The sequence below is a fragment of the Leucopleurus acutus genome (genome assembly GCF_964270905.1).
Source record: "Leucopleurus acutus genome assembly, chromosome: 11".
Taxonomy (NCBI): Eukaryota; Metazoa; Chordata; class Mammalia; order Artiodactyla; family Delphinidae; genus Leucopleurus; species Leucopleurus acutus.
Genome location: NC_139152.1, coordinates 22,953,039 through 22,974,186, shown reverse-complemented (window position 1 = coordinate 22,974,186; position 21,148 = coordinate 22,953,039). Strand labels below are relative to the sequence as shown.

At 37.5% G+C, this 21,148-nt stretch overlaps 1 protein-coding gene across 2 annotated transcripts in view; it reads right to left on the bottom strand.

Annotated features, from left to right (window-relative positions):
• Positions 1-12,953: 12,953 nt before the first annotated feature.
• BMAL2 (basic helix-loop-helix ARNT like 2) overlaps positions 12,954-21,148 on the bottom strand; it is a 95,035-nt gene continuing 86,840 nt past the window's right edge. For both annotated transcript variants that reach the window (XM_082850755.1, XM_082850756.1), the window contains 4 exons: positions 20,158-20,266; positions 17,078-17,156; positions 15,538-15,646; positions 12,954-13,553 (listed from right to left, as the gene is read on the bottom strand). In XM_082850755.1, the coding sequence (XP_082706881.1) occupies positions 13,417-13,553; positions 15,538-15,646; positions 17,078-17,156; positions 20,158-20,266 (434 nt within the window). In that variant the 3' untranslated portion in view covers positions 12,954-13,416. The remainder of the gene's footprint in view (positions 13,554-15,537; positions 15,647-17,077; positions 17,157-20,157; positions 20,267-21,148) is intronic.

Below are 21,148 nucleotides of genomic sequence, written 5' to 3'. Positions count from 1 at the left end.
AAATTATAGTTGATTTTTATTTTCATAGCACTGTTCTATATTTCATTTTTTTCATTTTCACCATTGCACATTTTTTTATTGAAGTAGAATTGATTTACAGTGTTGTGTTAATTTCTGCTGTACAGCAAAATGATTCAGTTATATATATATATATATATATATATATATATATATATTCTTTTTTATATTCTTTTCCATTATGGTTTATCACAGGATATTGAATATAGTTCCCTGAGCTATATAGTAGGACCTTGTTGTTTATCCATTCTATATATAATAGTTTGAATCTGCTAACCCCAAACTCCCAGTCCATCCCTCCTCCACCCACCCTCCCCCTTGGCAACCACAAGTCTGTTCTCTATGTTTGTGAGCCTGTTTCTGTTTTGTACACAGGTTCATTTGTGTCATATTTTAGATTCCACATATAAGTGATATCATATGGTATTTGTCTTTCTTTTTCTGACTTACTTCACTTAGTATGGTAATCTCGAGGTCCATCCATGTTGCTACAAATGGCATTATTTCATTCTTTTCATGGCTGAGTAATATTCCATTGTATATATGTACCACATCTTCTTTATCCATTCATCTGTTGATGGACATTTTGGTTGTTTCCATGTCTTGGCTATTGTGAATAGTGCTGCTATGAACATAGGGGTGCATGTAACTTTTTGAATTATAGTTTTGTCTGGATATATGCCCAGGAGTGGGATTGCTGAATCATATTGCAACTCTATTTTTAGTTTTTTGAGATACCTCCATACTGTTTTCCACAATGCCTGCCTGCATCAACTTCCCAATTCCCACCAACAGTGTAGGAGGGTTCCCCTAACAACCAGCAATTGTTATTTGTAGACTTTTTAATAATGGCCATTCTGACCCTGTGAGGTGGTACCTCATTGTAGTTTTGATTTGCATTTCTCTAATAATCAGTGATGTTGAGCATGTTTTCATATGCCTGTGGTCCATCTGTATGTATTCTTCGGAGAAATGTCTATTTAGGTCTTCTGCCCATTTTTCCATTGGGTTGTTTTTTTGTTGCTGAGTTGTACGAACTGTTTGTATATTTTGGAAATTAAGCCCTTGTCGGTCATATCATTTGCAAATATTTTCTCCCAGTCCATAGGTTGTCTTTTCGTTGTGTTTATTGTTTCCTTTGCTGCGCAAAACTTGTAAGTTTGATTTAGGTCCCATTTGTTTATTTTTGCTTTTATTTCTATTGCCTTGGGAGACTGACCTAAGAAAACATTGCTATGATTTATGTCAGAGAATGTTTTGCCTATGTTCTCTTCTAGGAGTTTTATGTTGTCATATCTTATATTTAAGTCGTTAAGTCATTTTGAGCTTATTTTTGTGTATGGTGTGAGGGTGTATTCTAACTTCATTGATTTACATGCAGCTGTCCAACCTTCCCCACACCACTTGCTGAAGAGACCTTTTCTCCGTTGTATATTCTTGCCTCCTTTGTCAAAGATTAATTGACCATAGGTGTGTGGGTTTATTTCTTTGCTCTCTATTCTGTTCCATTGATCCATATGTCTGTTTTTGTGCCAATAACACACTGTTTTGATTTGTATTGTACTGTAGGTTTGTATTATTTGATTAATGATTTGTACTGTAGCTTTGTATTATTATCTGAAGTCTGGGAGGGTTATGCCTCCTGCTTTGTTCTTTTTCCTTAGGATTGCTTTGGTAATTCTGGGTCTTTTATGGTTCCATATAAATTTTAGGATTATTTCTTCTAGTTCTGTGAAAATTGTCACAGGTAAGTTGATAGGGATTACATTAAATTTGTAGATTGCTTTGGGTAGTATGGCCATTTTAACAATGTTAATTCTTCCAATCCAAGAGCATGGGATATCTTTCCATTTCTTTGAATTATCTTTAACTTCCTTTATTAATGTTTTATAGGTCTCAACATATAAGTCTTTTACCTCCTTGGTCAGGTTTATTCCTAAGTATTTTATTTTTTTGGATGTGATTTTAAAAGGAATTTTTTTTTTTACATTCCCTTTCTGATATTTCATTGTTAGTGTAAAGAAATGCAACCAATTTCTGTATGTTAATCTTGTACCCATTACTTTGCTGAATTTGTTTATCAGTTCTAGAATTTTTTGTGGGGAGCTTTTAGAGTTTTCTATATATAGTAATGTTATCTGCATATAATGACAATTTTACCTCTTCCCTTCCAATTTGGATAACTTTTATTCCTTTTTCTTGTCTGATTGCTGTGGCTAGGACTTCCAATACTATGTTGAAGAGAAGTGGTGAGAGTGGGCATCTTTGTTTTGTTCCAGATTTTAGCAGGAAGGCTTTCAGTTTTTCATCATTGAGTACTATATTGGCTGTTAGTTTGTCATAAATAGTTTTTATTATGTTGATATATGTTCCTTCTATACCCACTTTGGGTAAGAGGTTTTTATCATGAATGGATGTTGAATTTTATCAAATGCTTTTTCTGCATCTCTTGAGATGATCATGTGGTTTTTGTCTTTTATTTTGTTGATGTGGTGTATCACATTGATTGATTTGCATATATTGAACCATTCTTGTGATCCTGGGATGAATCCAACTTGGTCGTGATGTATGAACTTTTTCATGTGTTGTTGGATTTGGTTTGCAAATATTTTGTTGAGAATTTTTGCATGTGTATTCATCAGATGTTGGCCTGTAATTTTCTTTTTTGATAGTGTGTTTTTGTCTTGTTTTGGTATCAGGGTGAGGGTGGCTTCATAGAATGTCTTTGGGAGTGTTCCCTCTTCAATTTTTTGGTAGAGTTTGAGACAGATAAGTATAAATTCTTCTTTGTATGTTTGGTAGAATTCACCTGTGAAGCTATCTGGTCCTGGACTTTTGTTTGTAGGGAGTTTTTTTAAAAATTATAGATTCTATTTCACTTCTAGTGATCAGTCTGTTCAAATTATCAGTTTCTTCTCGCTTCAGTTTTGGTGGGCTGTATGTTTCCAGGAACTTGTCCATTTCTTCTAGGTTGTCAAATTTGTTAGCATATAATTCTTCTTTTTTTTTTTTTTGTATTTCTGTGGTATCAGTTGTTATTTCTCCTTTTTCATTTCTTATTTATTTGGGTCTTCTCTCTTTTCTTCTTGGTGAGCCTGCCCAGAGGTTTGTCAATTTTGTTTACCCTTTCAAAGAACCAACTCTTGGTTTTATTGATTTTTTCTACTTTTTAAAATCTCTGTTCTATTTATTTCCTCTCTGATCTTTATTATTTCCTTCCTTCTGCTGATTTTAGGTTTCATTTGTTGTTCTTTTTCTAATTCTTTTAGGTAGTAGGTCAGGTTATTTATTTGTGATTTTGTTTTTTGAGGAAGGCCTGTATCGCTATGAACTTCCCTTTCAGAACTGCTTTTGCTCCATCCCATAGATTTTGTATGGTTGTGTTTTCATTGTCATTTGTTTTAAGGTGTCTTTTAATTTCCTCTTTGATTTCATTGTTGACCCACTGGTTTTTTAGTAGCATGTTGTTTAGTCTCCATGTAATCATTTTTTTCTCATTTCTTTTTCTGTGGTTGATTTCTAGTTTTATGCAATTGTGGTCTGAAAAGATACTTGAAATAACGTCTATACTCTTAAATTTGTTGAGGCTTGTTTTGTGCCCTGGTATGTGGTCAGTTCTAGAGAATGTTCCATGTGCACTCGAACAGAATGTGTATTCTGTGGTTTTTTTGTATGTAATGTCCTGAAAATATCAATTAAGTCTAACTGTTCTATTGTATCATTTAGGATCTCTGCTGCCTCACTGATTTTCCATCTAAAAGATCATTGGTGTGAGTGAGGTGTTAATGTTTCCTACTGTTATCATCATATTCCTGTCAAGTTCTCTCTTTATGTCTGTTAGTATTTGATTTATGTATTTGGGTGCTCCTCGATTGGGTGCTTATATGTTGATGAGTGTAATATCCTCTTCTTATATTTATCCTTTTATCATTATATAGTGTCCTTATTTATCTTTCTTTATGGCCTTTGTTTTAATGTCTGTTTTGTCTGATATGAGTATTGCAACCCCTGCTTTCTCGTCATTTCTGTTTATGTGAAATAGCTTTTTCCATCCCCTCACTTTCAATCTATGTGTGTCCTTTGCCCTAAAGTGGGTCTATTGTAGGCAGCATATTGTAGGCTCTTTTGTTTTTTTTATCCAATCTGCCACTTTGTCTTTTGATTGGAGCATTTATTCCATTGACATTTAAGGTAATTATTGATAGATATGTATTCATTGCCATTTTAAACCTTGTTTTCCAGTTGATTCTGTATTTCTTCTTTATTCCTTTATTTTCCTCTTTTTCTTTTTGTGGTTTGATGAGTTCCTTTTATATTATGCTTGTGTTCTCTTCTTTTTGGCTATTGTGAATCTATTGTATGTTTTTGATTTGTGGTTATCCTGTTTTTCAAGTATGTTAACCCCTTCCTGTATCTACTTGCTTTAGACTGATATTCATACAGGCTCAAAAACATTCTATAAGAAAAAAACCCTACATTTTCTTACTCTCCTCCTCCATATTTTATTATTTTGATGTCCTCTTTTACGTCTTCATGTTTATCCTTTTGCTGTTCATTGTGGTTATTATTACCTCACAAAAAAGTTTTTTGATTTTTTAAATCTGTATACTGGCTTATTTAAGTGATTTACTTTCCAATTGTGATTTTCTCTTTCCTATAGCTTCTTGCCTCTTTTCTATTTAAAGAAGACCTTTCAATATTTCTTTTACGATAGGTTTAGTATTGCTGTATCCTTTTAGTTTTTGTTTATCTGAGAAATTCTTTATCTCTACTTCTATTCTAAATGATAATCTTGCTGCGTAGAGTATACTAGGTTGCAAATTTTTCCCTTTCAGGACTTTGAATATATCTTGCCACTCCCTTCTGGCCTGCAACGTTTCTGTAGAGAAATCAGTTGATAGTCTTATGGGGGTTCCCTTGTAATTCTTTCTTTTTCTCTTGCTGCCTCTAGAATCCTATCTTTAACTTTTGCTGTTTTTATTATAATATGTCTTGGTATAGGTCTGTTTGGGTTCATCTTGTTTGGGATCTTCTGTGCTTCCTGTACCTGGATATCTGTTTTCTTTTTTAGGTTTGGGAAGTTTTCAGTCATAATTTCTTCAAATACATTTTTTGGTCCCCTTTTCTCTTTCTTCTCCTGGAATTCCTATTATGCATAGATTGGCACACTTTATATTATCCCATAGGTCTCTTACATTGCTTTCATTTTTCTGTTCATTTGGCTTTCTGTCTGCTGTTCTGGTTGGGTGATTTCTATTATTCTATCTTCCAGATCACTTATTTGCTCTGCATTGTTCAATCTGCTATTCATTGCCTTTAGCTCAGCTTTTATCTTAGCAAATTAGTTTTCTAATTTTTCTTGGCTCCTCTTATAGTTTCTAGTTCCTTTTTATAGTAATCCGCATTTCTATCAGTAGCCTTTCTTAGTTCCTTCAGTATTTTCATTCTCTCATTTTTGAACTTGGTACCTGTCAGACGGAAGAGGTCTGTTTCATTGTTTGTTCTTCCAGGGGAGTTCTTTTGATCTTCTAACTGGGAGTGGTTCCTTTGCTTCCTCATTTCACTTATATTTCTCTTACTCTGTGAGTTTAGGAGAAACGATTATCTACTGTGGTCTTGGAGGGCTATTTCTATGTGGGTGTCCCTGTGTAGCCTGCGTGGGTTTAATATTTTTAGTGCAAGGGCTGTTTTTAGTATGAATGCCTGCCACCTCTTTCCTCAGTGTGTCCTAGCCATTATCCCCTTGATAGGGGGTGTGACTGACGTTGTGGTGACCAGAGCCTGTCCTGGATGTTGAGCAGGTCCTCCTCTTTGCTCTGTGGTTGTCACAGCACTGTCAGGGGCAGGGTCTGCTCCCTAGTTGTTGGAGTAGAAGCTGCCAGATCCATTTTTGAGCTGCATTTCTGAGCTGCGGTGTGAGGTAGGTGGGATCATATTCCTCTGTCACAGCTGTCCACCAGTGAGTGTGCTCTGTTGTGTCACTTTTCACCTGTTGTGTGGGCTCACAAAGTACACTGTTGTTGGCATCGCCCTTGGCCCTGCCTCAACCGTGGGAATGCTGGCAATTGACCCTAGTGTCCCTCAGGCATTGTTTTCACAAGGCCACCAGCACAGCTCCATTACGTCAGGTCCCGGACTGCAGTAATCAGGTATCTGAACCCGCTGTGGGAGCTAATGAGGCAGCTCAGACCCTCACCTCACCCAGCCCCCACCTGTATGTGCCCACAAAGCTCATGGTTGATAAAGCCAGACCCATCCCAGCCACAGGAGCCCCTGTTGTCTGCTCAGATGTCCTGCAGGCACTGAGTTTACAAAGCTGGTGGCAGAGGTTTAAATTCATGGTTCATACAGCCACGGGGAGATATTTCAGCCCTGCTTTTTTTTTTTTTTTTGGTACGCGGGCCTCTCACTGTTGTGGCCTCTCCCATTGCGGAGCACAGGCTCTGGACGCACAGGCTTAGCGGCCATGGCTCACGGGCCCAGCTGCTCCGCGGCATGTGGGATCTTCCCGGACCAGGGCACGAACCCGTGTTCCCTGCATCGGAAGGAGGACTCTCAACCACTGTGCCACCAGGGAAGCCCTCAGCCCTGCTTCTTAACTCACACGGCCCCTGGGGCTCAGCTATGATTTCATCCCCACCTCTGCATGTGGGCAACCTGCTGGTACCTGCTCCTGGAGCCCACTGAGGCAGTGGCTGGGGGGCAGAGAAAGAGGCTGCTAAGGCGGGCCCACCCCTCCCTTTATGCGCCACTTATCAATGGCACTTTGCTTTAATGGCAGGCCTGGGCTTCTTCCGTGTACACCCGTTTGCAGCTGCACCACGCTCCAGCCCCACTCAGGCGGTCTCCATGCAGCCAACCCCAGTCTTCTCCCTGGATCTGTCCTCTGAAACCCGAGTTTCAGCACCCAGCCCCAGCCTGTACCAGCAGACATGCGTCTTGGGCTGGGGCACGCAGAGCTGTGGCACGGACCATCTGTGCAGGTCTCTGCTCTGCCTGCCACAAACCAGTTGTTGTGCTCTCCATGGAGCCTCTAAAGCTCCCTTCTGTCCTGGCTGATGTCCCTGGGACTTCCCAGGGTGTGGGAACCTTTCCTCCCTCCCAGGGGCACAGGTCCTCTTCTGCTTCATTTTTTTTTTTTTTCCTTTCGTCCTACCCAGTTATGTGCAGATCTTTCTTGTCCTTTCAGGTGTCTGAGATCTTCTGCTAGCGTTCAGTAAGTATTCTGGAGAATTGTTCCATATATAGATGTATTTCTGATATATTTGTGGGAAGAGGTGAGTTCCACGTCGTTCTACTCCCCATCTTGATTGGATCCCACTTTTCTGTATTTCTGAATTTTTGATAATGAATATAAAGTTCCTTTATAATCAGAAAACCAATTAAAAACAAAATATGCTGCTACCGTTATTACAAAGAAATAGAACAGTATCCTTTCTATTGTAAATATTACGAATTTGATTATCTTACATATAATCTGATATGTATCCATCCCCCCCCAAAAAAAAACCATTTCAGGCCCTATAACTATGTCTTTCTTGATCTTTGTTAAATGAAATAGAATACTATGGATTCCCACAAATAACTGAACAATCAGGTAATTGTTTGCTATTGGTCTAGATGTTGGTTCTGATAGACGGGAAGCCTTTTGGGTTACTGCATATTCAACCAAGTATTAAATGAGATTTCCAAGAGTTCACTTAAGTTACAAGTTTACATAATCTAGGCTTCTAATTTTAGTATTTTTTAACAAATATTTTATCGCAAAAATGATTTTGATGTCTTTACCCCCAAGGTAACATGCAACAGATTTCTTCCTGGATAAAAGTAAATGTGGGAAATACTGCCTAACAGTCAGCCTAGTGCTAGGACTGCCTAAGAAAGTGTAAATTCAATGCCAGAAACACATAGGGAGACAAGGATTTAACAACCCTTTATTGTCTCTCTCAACACACACCTTAGGCAATGGACAGAGCCCTCCAAAGTGACTAGTGGCTGGGTATCAAACAAAAGAGGTAGCCAAGGCTTAAAAACATGTGATGTAACTTGCTGTTCCTTGCCATGACCCATGCTCCAAAAAAAAAAAAAAAAAAAACACACACACACACCAAAAAACAACAACCAAAAACAAACTATGAAAGACTTGAGGCTCACATAACCTAAACACAATTCTAGGAAATCATCAGCTCTCAAGAGTTACAAGCTTTCCATTGTCTCTTCTGCCTACATCCTCATTCCTTCCTCTGGCCCTAGGCTGTCAGGCAGTTGGCTATTTTTGACCTGATTTCCCTTTCAAGGATGCCTTTAAACCCAGATTTAGTCATGGAACCAAAGCCTTGCCATCTGTATATTTCAGCCTGTTGACCACAGAAAAGTCCATGTGAACCAAGTTGAACCAGAGGCTTAATCAATGGACATTTTTGTGTGAATTACTAGGAAATAGAGAAGCTCTCTTTCCATTGTAATTGTCAGGTATAAGGATAATTTGTGCTTGGAGCTTCTGAGCATCAGTATGGAGAAGAAGGTCCACTAGAGGATAACACCCGCTTACAGGAAAGCAAAGCTGAGAGTTGGAAAGAGAGAGAGGCAGGGAAGGGGGAGGAGTCAAGTCAGGGAGACAGTGCTAATGACATCAGATGTGATATGAGCAGAAGGAAACCTTTAATGGATTAAGCCACTGACACTTTAGAGTTGTGACAGCCGTTAGTACACCCTGATGAACACACCCCAAAATGTATAAAGTAACATATACCTCCCTTCCCAGTGGTCTTAGAACACTGGATCTTCTACCCATTCTATATTTCCACTTTATAAAATAGTTAAGGACACACTTTTTGGAGGAAGTTTAAAATGTTAAATGAAAACTTCAAACTAGTAATTATTATAAAATATAGTTTAATTTCACTCTTCATTATTTACCACAAAATTTAAAAAATACCAACATACAGACAAGAGCAAGTGAAATGGAAAAGAGCTTAAAAATTGTATAAAAGACAAACCTAAACTCAACACTAAGAGCAGTGACACACACACTCAACACTCCCAAATGAGTTCAGAAAGCATATTCTAGGTTGGATGGGTTTTCCTTCTAAAGTCAGCTTTTACTGGAGCCACATCTGGAGAGGTCTCTAAACCAAAATTCTTATTTTATGTGGAAGGGATCTTCCCAGACTTCTCTTAAAAAGCATTTCTTATAAAACAGGGGCAGACTTATTCTAGACACAGAAGTCATAAATGCCTGTCCTAGGCCCCATGGAACTTGGAAAAATTAATCTAATGAAAACAAAGCCCTATAGGAATGGGAAAGTGACACCTAGTGGCCACGCAGCAGGTTTTCTTTATGGCTTCTGATCATTGTAGACGTCAGGGCTGCTGTGCCCACAATACTACGCTTGGCAAATCTGAATCTCTAATTCCAGAGCCCAACAATGACCTACCTGAGTGGTGGATTCCTCTTTACAGCAGGATCTGAAACTGGACCCACTAAACATGGTCTGATACCTAGAGAGTTGCTATTTTATATACCTGTGTCCTAGACTCTATGGGGATCTGTCAAAGATTATGAGGACCAATGAATATAAGCCTTTTCCCATTATGACACTGTAATTAGATACTTTCCTTTAATTCCATTTATTTACCAAAAGTCTATTCTGTATCTTCTTGTTTGTCTTTGTGCTTATCAATGGATTTCCCAATTTAGTGACTACCATAGGGTGTCAACATATACCTCAAGTTTTGTTTGATTTCAGTCTAATAAAATGTCTAACATTTTCAAGTTTACTCATTTCAAAAAAGTTTTAAATTTGATACATTGATAGAGGTTCACAGTTATTTGCACTGAACCGAGGATCAATAAATGTCCTTTAAACCATAGCATTTAGAGGTAAATATCATACTTATAATCTTTGGTCTGCTTAAATAACATCCACTTAATAAAATGTTCTAGAGCAGGGCCATAGAATGGAAATATAATGTGTGCCACACGTGTAATCTAAAACGTTCTAGTAGCCACATTAGGACGGTAAGAAAATAAAATTAACTTTAATGTTTAATTTGGTATACCCAAAATATCTGAACTGTAATCAATATAAAACTGTTAATGTGATATTTTATATTCCCTTTTTTCATACTAAGCCTTTGAAATCTGGTACGCACTTTACATTCATAGCACATCTGAATATGTATTAGCCATGTTTCAAGTACTCAGTAGCCACATGTGGCCAGCGGCTATCATACCGGACAGCATATGTCTAGCAACAGGCTAATGCTCGAGTCCTGAGGGTCAGAATCACAGAATTAGAACTGGAAGTAAATGGAGAGATCAAACCTCTTTTTACAAAAAAGGAAACAGAGGTACAGAGAGTTTAAATGACTTGCTTGAGGTCACACAGATAAATTTAGGTTGAGTGGGCTCTCCTGATCCCACGCATGCCTCTCACTGCACTACATCATTGTAGGTAATTCTCAGAATTAAAAAAAAAAAATAGGGCTCCCCTGGTGGCACAGTGGTTGAGAGTCCGCCTGCCGATGCGGGGGACACGGGTTCGTGCCCCGGTCCGGGAGGATCCCACATGCCGCGGAGCGGCTGGGCCCGTGAGCCATGGCCGCTGAGCCTGCGCGTCCGGAGCCTGTGCTCCGCAACGGGAGAGGCCACAACAGTGAGAGGCCCGTGTACCGCAAAAAAAAAAAAAGAGTATTCTTTATAGGATGTTTTCATTAAACTTATATTTTTCACCAAAACGTAAGAACTTAATTGGTAGGAGAAAAAGTAATATAGTATAAAGCATAAAGATACGTCACTCCCAGTAGCAATCAAATATAAATAGAATGCATTTTGAAGAAAGCACTGAACTTAGAGCTACAGTATCATACAGTGCATGGATTGGATCCTGGGTCCAGGGCAAAAGATAAATATCAGAGTGGGCTACTAAAGGATTAAAGCCTTCAATTGGCTTTCCATCCATAAGGCTATGGGATAACCTCTCCTCTTGCAAAGATAGAATTGTTACTGTGCAAGCAGCCATGGCCAGCCTCTAGAAAGTCTGCCTCTCAGATCCCTGCATCATGAAGTTTTGCCCCACCTGCTTTGGAGGTCATGCAGCCACAATGACCTATCCTGCTACCACTAGCTTAGGCTGACTCTGGAGGTCTAGCCCGACCTGCAGTGGTCCAGATCCCTAAAATGGTACATTTGTAGGCAGGCCTCTCTGGCTTAGAGAACAGATGTGATCCTTCATGCTTCTTCAGACTTAACTGTCATGCTTAGGCCACTACAAACCAATATATCCCCCATCTTGTGAGGGTTTTTTTTGGGCTTATTCTAAACCTAGATGTCTCCCAAGTCCTCAAATGCCAGAACCAGGAATGGCGCTGACCCTCTGACATTACTGGAACATTGCATCGGCTCAAGACAATAGGCCAATACATCTTTGCCCACACGGCCACTGCAAATGTCAAACGTGAAGGAACATTTGATTTTGGTTGTTGCCTGTTGCTATGTTTGCCATAACGTGTCTGAAAGTTCTAATCTATTACTTACAGCCTACGGAAATATGTGAGGTCAAAAGAATGCTTTGTTTTCGTGGGGCTCTGAGGGAAATCTGCTGGAGATGTACAGCACCACATAGAAAAGGAAAACTGGATTTGATCCCCATATCTGAGCCTCAGAGTTTCCCCATTAGTTTCCTAGACTATCATTACTTTCCCTGTGGGGCACAAAAGAGAATATATGGGAACACACGTAATAAACTAGAAAGAGCTATTAAAACCATAGGTATTACGGAAGCATGATCTTCAAAAAGGCAGCTACTCATACAGTATTTTATTTTTGGTTTTTGGGGGGTTTTTTTTGGCTGCGCTGCACTGCTTGCGGGATCTTAGTTCCCCGACCAGGGATCAAACCCATGTCCCCTGCAGTGGAAGCGTGGAGTCCTAACCACTGGACTGCCAGGGAAGTCCCTACATACAGTATTTTAAATATCCTTAATTCTTGCCCTCAATTTGAGCTACCTCTGAATTAATTACTGGTTTAAAAAATGCTCTCGATGTTTAATTATAGCTAGAAAATTGGTTTTTAAATTCTTTCTCGTTGCCTCATGGTTTTAAAAACACACTTATATAACTACCTTTGGTTACAGGCAATAGTAACTGTAATTGCCTAATAATTTAAAAAGCCAACAACTGTTCCTAGGTCAGTTAACTAATCATTTAACCAGTGAGACTACTGCTTTCTCAAATGTGTATAAAGAAACTGGTTTATATACATTAAACATTAAAAGACGTATGAACTTAATTGTGACATTACACAAGGCGTTGACTCTGCCTGGGCCTGTTTCTTCCTCTAAGACTAATCCTAAAGGTTGCTAAAAGCCTTTTCAGCATCAAAACCCTGTTCTATCTGTAATAAGAATCTTGAGTGGTTATATTAAGACTAAATCTTATAGGAAAAGGTTAACCACCACCAAGCTGTAGGGCCCAAGATCTTTCCTTTTCTATAAGCAAAGCTGAAACTCTCTCAGCTTTTTTTTTCTTTTCTGAGTTTTAAATAAGAAATCATCTCACTTAAAATCCATCTCAAAGTGCTCAACTGAGCATAACTATCGCGGCTCTGTGCTTGCCCAAGTCTACAAAGACTGAATACAGTATTCACTGTGATTACCACTACAAATTGCACTGTCCCTTTATTTTTTTTTTTGCGATACGCGGGCCTCTCACTGTTGTGGCCTCTCTCATTGCGGAGCACAGGCTCCGGACGCGCAGGCTCAGTGGCCATGGCTCACGGGCCCAGCCGCTCCGCGGCATGTGGGATCCTCCCGGACCGGGGCACGAACCCGTGTCCCCTGCATCGGCAGGCGGACTCTCAACCACTGCGCCATCGGGGAAGCCCTGCACTGTCCCTTTAAATGTTCAAGTACTCATCGTTTTCTTAAAATGGATAAGCCCTATCCTCAATTAAGGAAATACACAAGGAATGGAAATGTTCCAAATTACACAAATCTTCTATTATAAATCAATTATAAATGAATCTCAGACACAAGGAAGATGTCAACACATTAAATTCCCCAAACTCAAAACAAGTGCATCAAAAAATAAAAACAAAACCCAAACAAGATACATGTGGTATTCTTGGTTAGAAAGACTTTAGCAAAAATATAGCAACTAGTGGGTTTTAAGCTATGTCAGTGAGTAAAGTGGTCTATAGAAAATTTTGAGAATTTGAAGGGAAACATCACATTTCCCTGTACCCCTGTGAAAGTCAGGAGCAAATCTATAAAAACTGGTCAACCATTAATAGGAATAAAAGATAAAAACAGTTATCAGTACAGTACAGAAGAATATATAGTTTTTTGTAAGCGAAATGCTTCAAAATATTTCTCATGTTGAGTTAAAAATCAAATGCTAGAGTGCCCAGTGGATGTCACTGAAGTCCCCAGGGTCTCCCAGCCCCCCCTCTGCTTCTAAGTAATTCATGAAGGCAGCCACGGCTGTGTCGTCATTGTCACAGAGGGCATCAAAATCCAGCTGGGCACCTTCTCCTATTGAATTAAAATACAGGCTTATGTAAGTACACTTGGAGGTTAAAAAATGAGTTATCATCAAAAATGGCAAAGCAAGGCTAGGATACCATACAATGTATTACTGAAGGCAAAGTATACGTCTTAAATTGCAGAAGCCTGATACATTTTTAAATGGGTCGCCTATTTTTATAACAATCTGCTGTCAGATAAATTGAGCTTCACTCATTTGATGCATGTAAGTGAGCTAGTCTACGAGCTTTCTAATAGAAAGTAAAAACTAAGAGGTACAGACTCCCAGACAGTTGGAAGCTAGGGGTTGGGGTTTATTCATGTGTGTATATAGAGCCTTGAAGGAGAAATTTAACTTTAATCTGCCTGTGAAAATACTCCGCTTGTTTAACCGCAAAATGAGAAGGCTGAGACCAAAGCACCTTCCCCCAAATTTGAAAGACTCTTATAAAAGCGGGGGCGGCCCCCAGATTTTTGATTGAAAAAGGAAATAAGGAGGAACCATGGAAATGAGATTTAAATCAGAGATAAGGAAGAGATTCTAGAAATTCAGGGTTAAAACACAGCTACAGATTAATCGAAGTTTTCTAGGTATCTTTCAAAGCACAATAGAATTGCGATGATTAATATGTGGCCCTCTGTGAAGCTGACGTCCAGGTTCCTTCAAGTCCTTTGATTCTCTTTAACATATATTTTCAGGAGATCAGAGTCAGTTATGGGGGGGTATAAAATTGTGTCATTTCAATTTTCTTCATTTGGACTTTGCATAAACATAGTTAAAATGAATAATTACATCTTAAACATTTTACGATTGCTATCTTTAAAAATTCTTTTTCTTAAGAATGGACATTTCCCCCTAAATACAAGAGCTTTAGTTTTATTGAAATTGTGTGTTTTAATAATACCCATAACTGATTCAGTGGATAATCAAATTTTCAATGACAGGTCCATTAAGTAGCATACACTTAAAAATTAACAGCATGATTACTGTATTTATGATTTTGAATGAAAAACTCTTAGTTATTTTTATTGAAGTATAAAAAATATATTATAATGTGTTAGTTTCTGGTATACAGCAAAGTGATTTAGTTTTATACATATATGTTTTATATGTATAAAACTGAATCATTTTATATAAAATATATATGTATTCTTTTTCAGATTCTTTTCCATTATAGTTTATTACAATATATTGAATATAGTTCCCTGTGCTATACAGTAGAACCTTGTTGTTTATCTATTATATATATAGTAGTTTGTATCTGCTAATCCCAAACTCCTAATTTATCCCTCCTCGCCTTTTCCCCTTTGGTAACCATACGTTTGTTTTCCATGTCTGTGAGTCTATCTCTGTTTTGTAAATAAGTTCATTTTTTTAGATTCCACATATAAGTGCTATCATATGATATTTGTCTTTCTCTGTCTGACTTACTTTACTCAGTATGATAATCTCTAGGTCCATCCATGTTGCTGCAGATGGCATGATTTCATTATTTTTTATGGGTGAGTAATATTCCACTGTGTGTATAAACCACATCTTCTTTATCCATTCATCTGTCAGTGGACATTTAGGTTGCTTCCACGTCTTGGCTACTGTAAACAGTGCTGCTATGCACATTGGGGTGCAAGTATCTTTCTGAATTAGTTTTCTCCAAATATATGTCCAGGAGTGGGAATGCTGGGTCGTATGGTAGCTCTATTTTTAGTTTTTTAAGGAACCTCCGTACTGTTTGCCATAGTGGCTGCACCAACTTACATTCCCACCAACAGTGTAGGAGGGTTCCCTTTTCTCCCCACCCTCTCCTGCATTTATTATTGGTAGACTTTTTGATGATGACCATTCTGACCGGTATGAGGTGATACCTCACTGTAGTTTTGGGAAAAATGTTAAAGTTGTTTGCATCTCTAGAAATTTCCTAAGCCTGAAAATACAGTGATTAAGAAAGAGTTTTTGGCAAACCAAAATGGCAGGCAGTTGCCAAAGAAAACTTACCAAGGAGTGGTTCGTGCCTATGGGGAGCAACAGCACTTTGGTTTTGCTTTGTAGCCTGTAGCTCCCCTATTTCAGAAGGACTTAGTGTAGTCAGCTCCTTATTTGACATCTGTAAAGAAAGAATAACAAATAGAAAGTTTCCTATTTGAATGAAATAAAGACCTCTTAGCAGTTTTCAGATGCGGGCACTCTGGCAATGCCACCACTGCCATCAACAACATGGCAGCTCACACTTCGTATTCTGTGCTAAGTACTCCACAAGCATCATCTCGTTTCATGTTACACATGTCGTGAGGTCAGGCATCTGAGGCCTAAGGAGTCTAATATCTTGCCCAAAGTGTTGGAGCCATGATTCTAACCCAAGTCTACCTGACTTCAAAGCCCCTGCATTATTCATAACCATAACTGAATTACATACATAAGGAAAAGTTTTCAATTAAAAATGAAAAGCTATTTCAGTTTTTTTAAAATGATGATAAAACAGTATCTCATATGAAACTACAATGGGAAATACTGCTTTGGAGTAGGGAATGGAGTAAACCAGAGACTTTTACCAAAATGTTATCATACTGTTAAATAGTCACAGGACAAACAATCTAATGTTCATGTAGCTCATCATAAGAAGAAATCTTTTACCTATGTTGTCTTATTCAGTTGATGAACTTTGCCATAGAATGCCTATATAATGTACACTACTTGGAGACTCTTGTGTGTTACAAGGACTTAAATCCCTGTTTCTGGCATACTGTCTGGCACAAAATGGGTACCCAATAAACAATTGCTCAATGTATGAGTAAAATTGGCAAATACTAGATCAAAAGCCTTTATTAATATAAAAAGGTATTTTCAAGTTCCCTTTTGTCCCTGGTCAGATTTAATTTCTCTTTTCTCCTCCATTCTTATACCACTTAGTTTATATACCTACCTTAGAGCTTTCTGTTGTCTGGGGTACATCAGAACTGTATATGGGTCTTCCACATTTTCAGCACTATGTTCAGTCATTTTTGTATATGCAACAATGCATTTCAAATAGCTAGTATTTGTTCAATTGAATTAAACAGTAGGTAGTACTTAATTTGTAGCTTATATTATTTAAACATCTTTCCAGACCCTAAGGAGTATATTTAATCCACGGAATCGAATCTATTAAAATAACCATAATAGCTACCATTTATTGAGCACACATTGTGTCCCAGGCACTGTGAAGTTTTTGTTTCTTTGTGTATTAAATCATTTAATTCACACACCACTCCAGGAGACTGGTGCTATTATTAATCCCTTTTTTACAAATGAGGAAGTTGAGGTGCAGAGTTTAAATAACATGCAGGAGGTTACCCTGAATCACAACTTGGACCCAGATAGTATGGTCCCAAGCGACTTCACTCTTAACCACTATTCTACATTGCCTCTTAAAAACTCTGAGCTAAGTAGAAAGGGTTCATTCTTTACAGGATGGCCTCTTCTCAAAAGAAATAATCAACAAGGAGCAATGTTATTGTTCATTTATTTCACAAATATTATCACTTACAATGGTACTTACATTCCTGCAGTTTATAGTGTGAGTATCTTTCAATAAATCTGTTGGACTTGAATCATCAAGGGATGAAGAAGACTGTAACCTTCAAAAAGTGACACATAAAACATTTTATGTGTCTATTTATATATATTTTAGAAAATTTTCTCCTCTGAATACATAATCTACTGATAAAAATACAGGGAGGAACATAAGACTGAATATCACAACAGTTTTCATAATCAGACTGACTCGTTCAGTGCCAGACTTATTTTTGACTATGGAGTGCTGAAAACACTATATAAATAGAAACAAACTCTGAGGTGAAAGCTCTTAAGTAAATCACGTTACCTGTCTTAATACAGCACGTGGCAAAGTAATGGAATAACAACATGGTTCAAGACAGGCATTCAGTTCCTTATCAGGATACTGAAAAGCAGAACTAAGAATAAAGAAAGATTTCCTAACATCCTGCAACCTTTTTTTTAAAGTAGAAAATGCATCATATTTTTACTGTAATAGGTCATCCCCAGGTCCAAAATCAATGGAACACATAAAGACAAAAACATAATCATACGCTTAGATCATAAATCTCTTCAAGACTTAATATGTAAAACTGACAGTATCATATAATATATTACTAAATGCTCAATTATGTGAAACATAATGGCATAAACATAACTTTATGTCCTTTTGTATTCCCAAGAAGGCAACTGACAAGAAAGTATAGAGGGAGAAATTAAAACAGAAGAATGAAATGAATTAGGTAGGAAATACAGACGAAAAGATCAGTGACATGTCTTGGAGATTTTTCACAATGTAATGTATATAGCTTGGCTGGCTTCCCATCTGTGGTTCATGGTTTAAAATCACCATCTGTTCAAGTAGCCTTTGTTTAAAGATGAAAACTATCTGCCCCCACATGCACATCACTACCAGATTAATCTTCTGAAATATGGCTTTCTTCGTATTAGTCACTGGGCAGAAACTTGCTATTTAAGTCCCTCCCCTATTTGACTTCACCTTAGTTAAAAGTCCCTTTAATCAAGTTAAAACTCAGTTGCTCAGCAACCTGACTCTTCTCTCAGTGAATCTCCTTGATGTTTGCTGAAACCACCACGCTTTCTCCCGCTCACCTCCATACACTGGCTGAGGTGCTGCCATATATAAATGCTCTCCCCACTGTATCCTGCAGCTGCACCCAGCTAGCAACTCTGGCTCAATTTCCACTTTCCCTACGAATCCCTGCCAGCATATACAGTCAAATGATTTTCAACAAGGGTGCCAACATCATTCAGTTGGGGCAGGGACAGTCTTTTCAGTAAATGCTGTGAGGAAACTGAATATCCACATGCAAAGGAAGTTGGATTCTAACCCTACTCAGGGTAGTGTTTTGGTTGAACTTTGTCCTACTTAGTACAAGTATTTACAATTCACTCCAGAAATACATTTTAAGCTTTTATTATGGAAAACTTAGATATAAAAACAGACAATATAATGAAATCTCATATTCCCACCAAACAGCTTCAATAATTATCCTAATCTTGTTAAATGTATTTAACCTGAACTCATACTTCCCCTCTCCTCCCAGACATTTCACCATTTAATCTGTAAATACTTCTCACTGCAGAAATACTGATTTAATTGATTTTGGGGTGCTATCCATGATATAACTGTTCTCTGCGGGTATTACACATATCTCTTAAAAATAATTGAATTCCAGGGGCTTCCCTGGTGGCGCAGTGGTTGAGAGTCCGCCTGCCGATGCAGGGGACACGGGTTCGTGCCCCGGTCCGGGAGGATCCCACATGCCGCTGAGCGGCTGGGCCCGTGAGCCATGGCCGCTGAGCCTGCACGTCCAGAGCCTGTGCTCCGCAAGGGGGAGGCCCCAACAGTGAGAGGCCCGTGTACCGCAAAAAAAAAAAAAAAAAAATTGAATTCCAAAACATTGCCTTTCTCAAATCCAGAAAAATTCTGAGTTCAAAACCTATCTGGTCTAAAGGGTTTTAGATGAGCAATTATGGGCCTGTATATACACATATTCACATATATCCACACATATCTTTCTTTTTTCTTATACAAGTGAGTTATTATACATGCTATTCTTTTGTTCTATTCCTGTGCTTTTTTCTATTAACCAGATAAAGCTCTTGCCATATTAGCATAAACAGAGCTACCTAATATTTAACTGTTGCAGAGTATGCCATTGTATGGATATACCAAAATAAGTTATGGTTATGGTAAAGATTTAAATATTTAAATCACTACTTAAACAGTGCAGCAAGAAACAGTCTTGTTCATGGGTCTCTGCGCAGTTGTGTAAGAATATTTGATCCTGGGGTAGAGATGCTGAGTCTGAGATCATATACACTTATATTTTTGATGGCTGTAGTCAAATTGTGCTTCAAAGAGCTCGCGCTAGTTTATATTCCCATGGACAGTTTAAGAGGGACTGTTTCCTCAGACTCTCACTAGTATCACCAAACTTTCAAATCTTTGACAATCTCCTAAATGAAAAAAGGTATGTCATTATTGTTTAATTTTGTATATATATAATTTTAACTGTGAGTGGGGTTGAGCAATTTTTAAAGTTTCTTGGCCATTTGCACTTTTATTTTCTATTTATGTCCACTCTCTAAATTTTTTGTTATTGAGTTATTTAAATGACTCCTTTAATAACTTTACTCTTTATTCTACACATAAAGTTTAATATATATAAAATTATACAGTTTAATATAAAGTTCAATAACTTTATTCTTTATACAAATCTCTTCATGTATTAAGATAATGAGTACATTTTATCATATGAAGTACATTTTCTGTGTATAATTTGTCTTTTAACCTTGCTAATTATAATGGTTATAGTTATGTTTTTTGAGTTTTTATCTAATTAAATTTATCCATTTTTTTCTTAATAAATTTGGGATTTTGTGTGATGTTTAGAAAGGACTTTCCAAACTATGTTGCTACTGTAAAGGTGATCTTCTCTTCCATTATATTATTGAACTGGTTATTGTTTGCATATAGGAAACCTATTGATTTTTTAATATTGGTTTTGTAAATATGATGATAATTTTGTGAAAGTATTTGCAGCAATAAAACATTACCTTTGTAAGTCCAGAAGTTCACTTGCAATATCTGTTCCGATACTAGCAGCACCAAGTACCGTTCCCGTATACATTCCAGGCACACTAATGCAAGACTGTCTTGAGGATCCTAAATAATAACAGAAGGAAAGATTCAATAGAGGGCTTTAAAAAAATATATAACTTTGGTCAATATCTTTCTTTCAATTCAAATATATTTCCTATTTCCCTCTTACTTAATAAACCAGCTGCATCCTAAAATGTTACAAATATTCATGCTTACATTACAAACGTAACTCATGATGGTTTAAGATGCTTATGAAGAGTGATGTGAATCAAATATGTGGAAAGTCATTGAGGGTTCAATCATGACCTGTAACCTTTGAGTACATACAGTTCCTTCCCACTTTAATCTCCACACTAAAGCCAGAGCAATACCACTTTTTTTCTTTTATTGAAGTACAGTTGATTTATAATATTGTTAGTTTCATGTGTATAACAAAATGATTCAGTTATATATATGTATGTATATATATTCTTTTCCAGATTCTCTTCCTTTATAGGTTACTACAAGATATTGAATATAGTTCCCTGTGCTATATGGGAAATCCCTGTTGTTTATTTTATATATAGTAGTGTATATCTGTTAATCCCATATTCCTAATTTATCCCTCTCTCCCCCGTTTCCCCTTTGGTAACCATAAGTTTGTTTTCTATGTCTGTGAGTCTGTTTCTGTTTTGTAAATAAGTTCATTTGTATTACTTTTTCAGATTCCACATGTAAGTGATACCACACAATATCTGCCTTTCTCTGAAGTGACTTACTTCACTTTGTATAATAATCTCTTTGTCTATCCATGTTTCTGCAAATTGCAATATTTCATTCTTTTTTATGGCTGAATACTACTTTATTTTAAATATTTCCTAATATTTTAATTTTTCTTTATACAAATAATATATTAAAATATTCCTGTGGTAAAGAACTAAGATAACTCCCCCTTAGTGCTTTTCA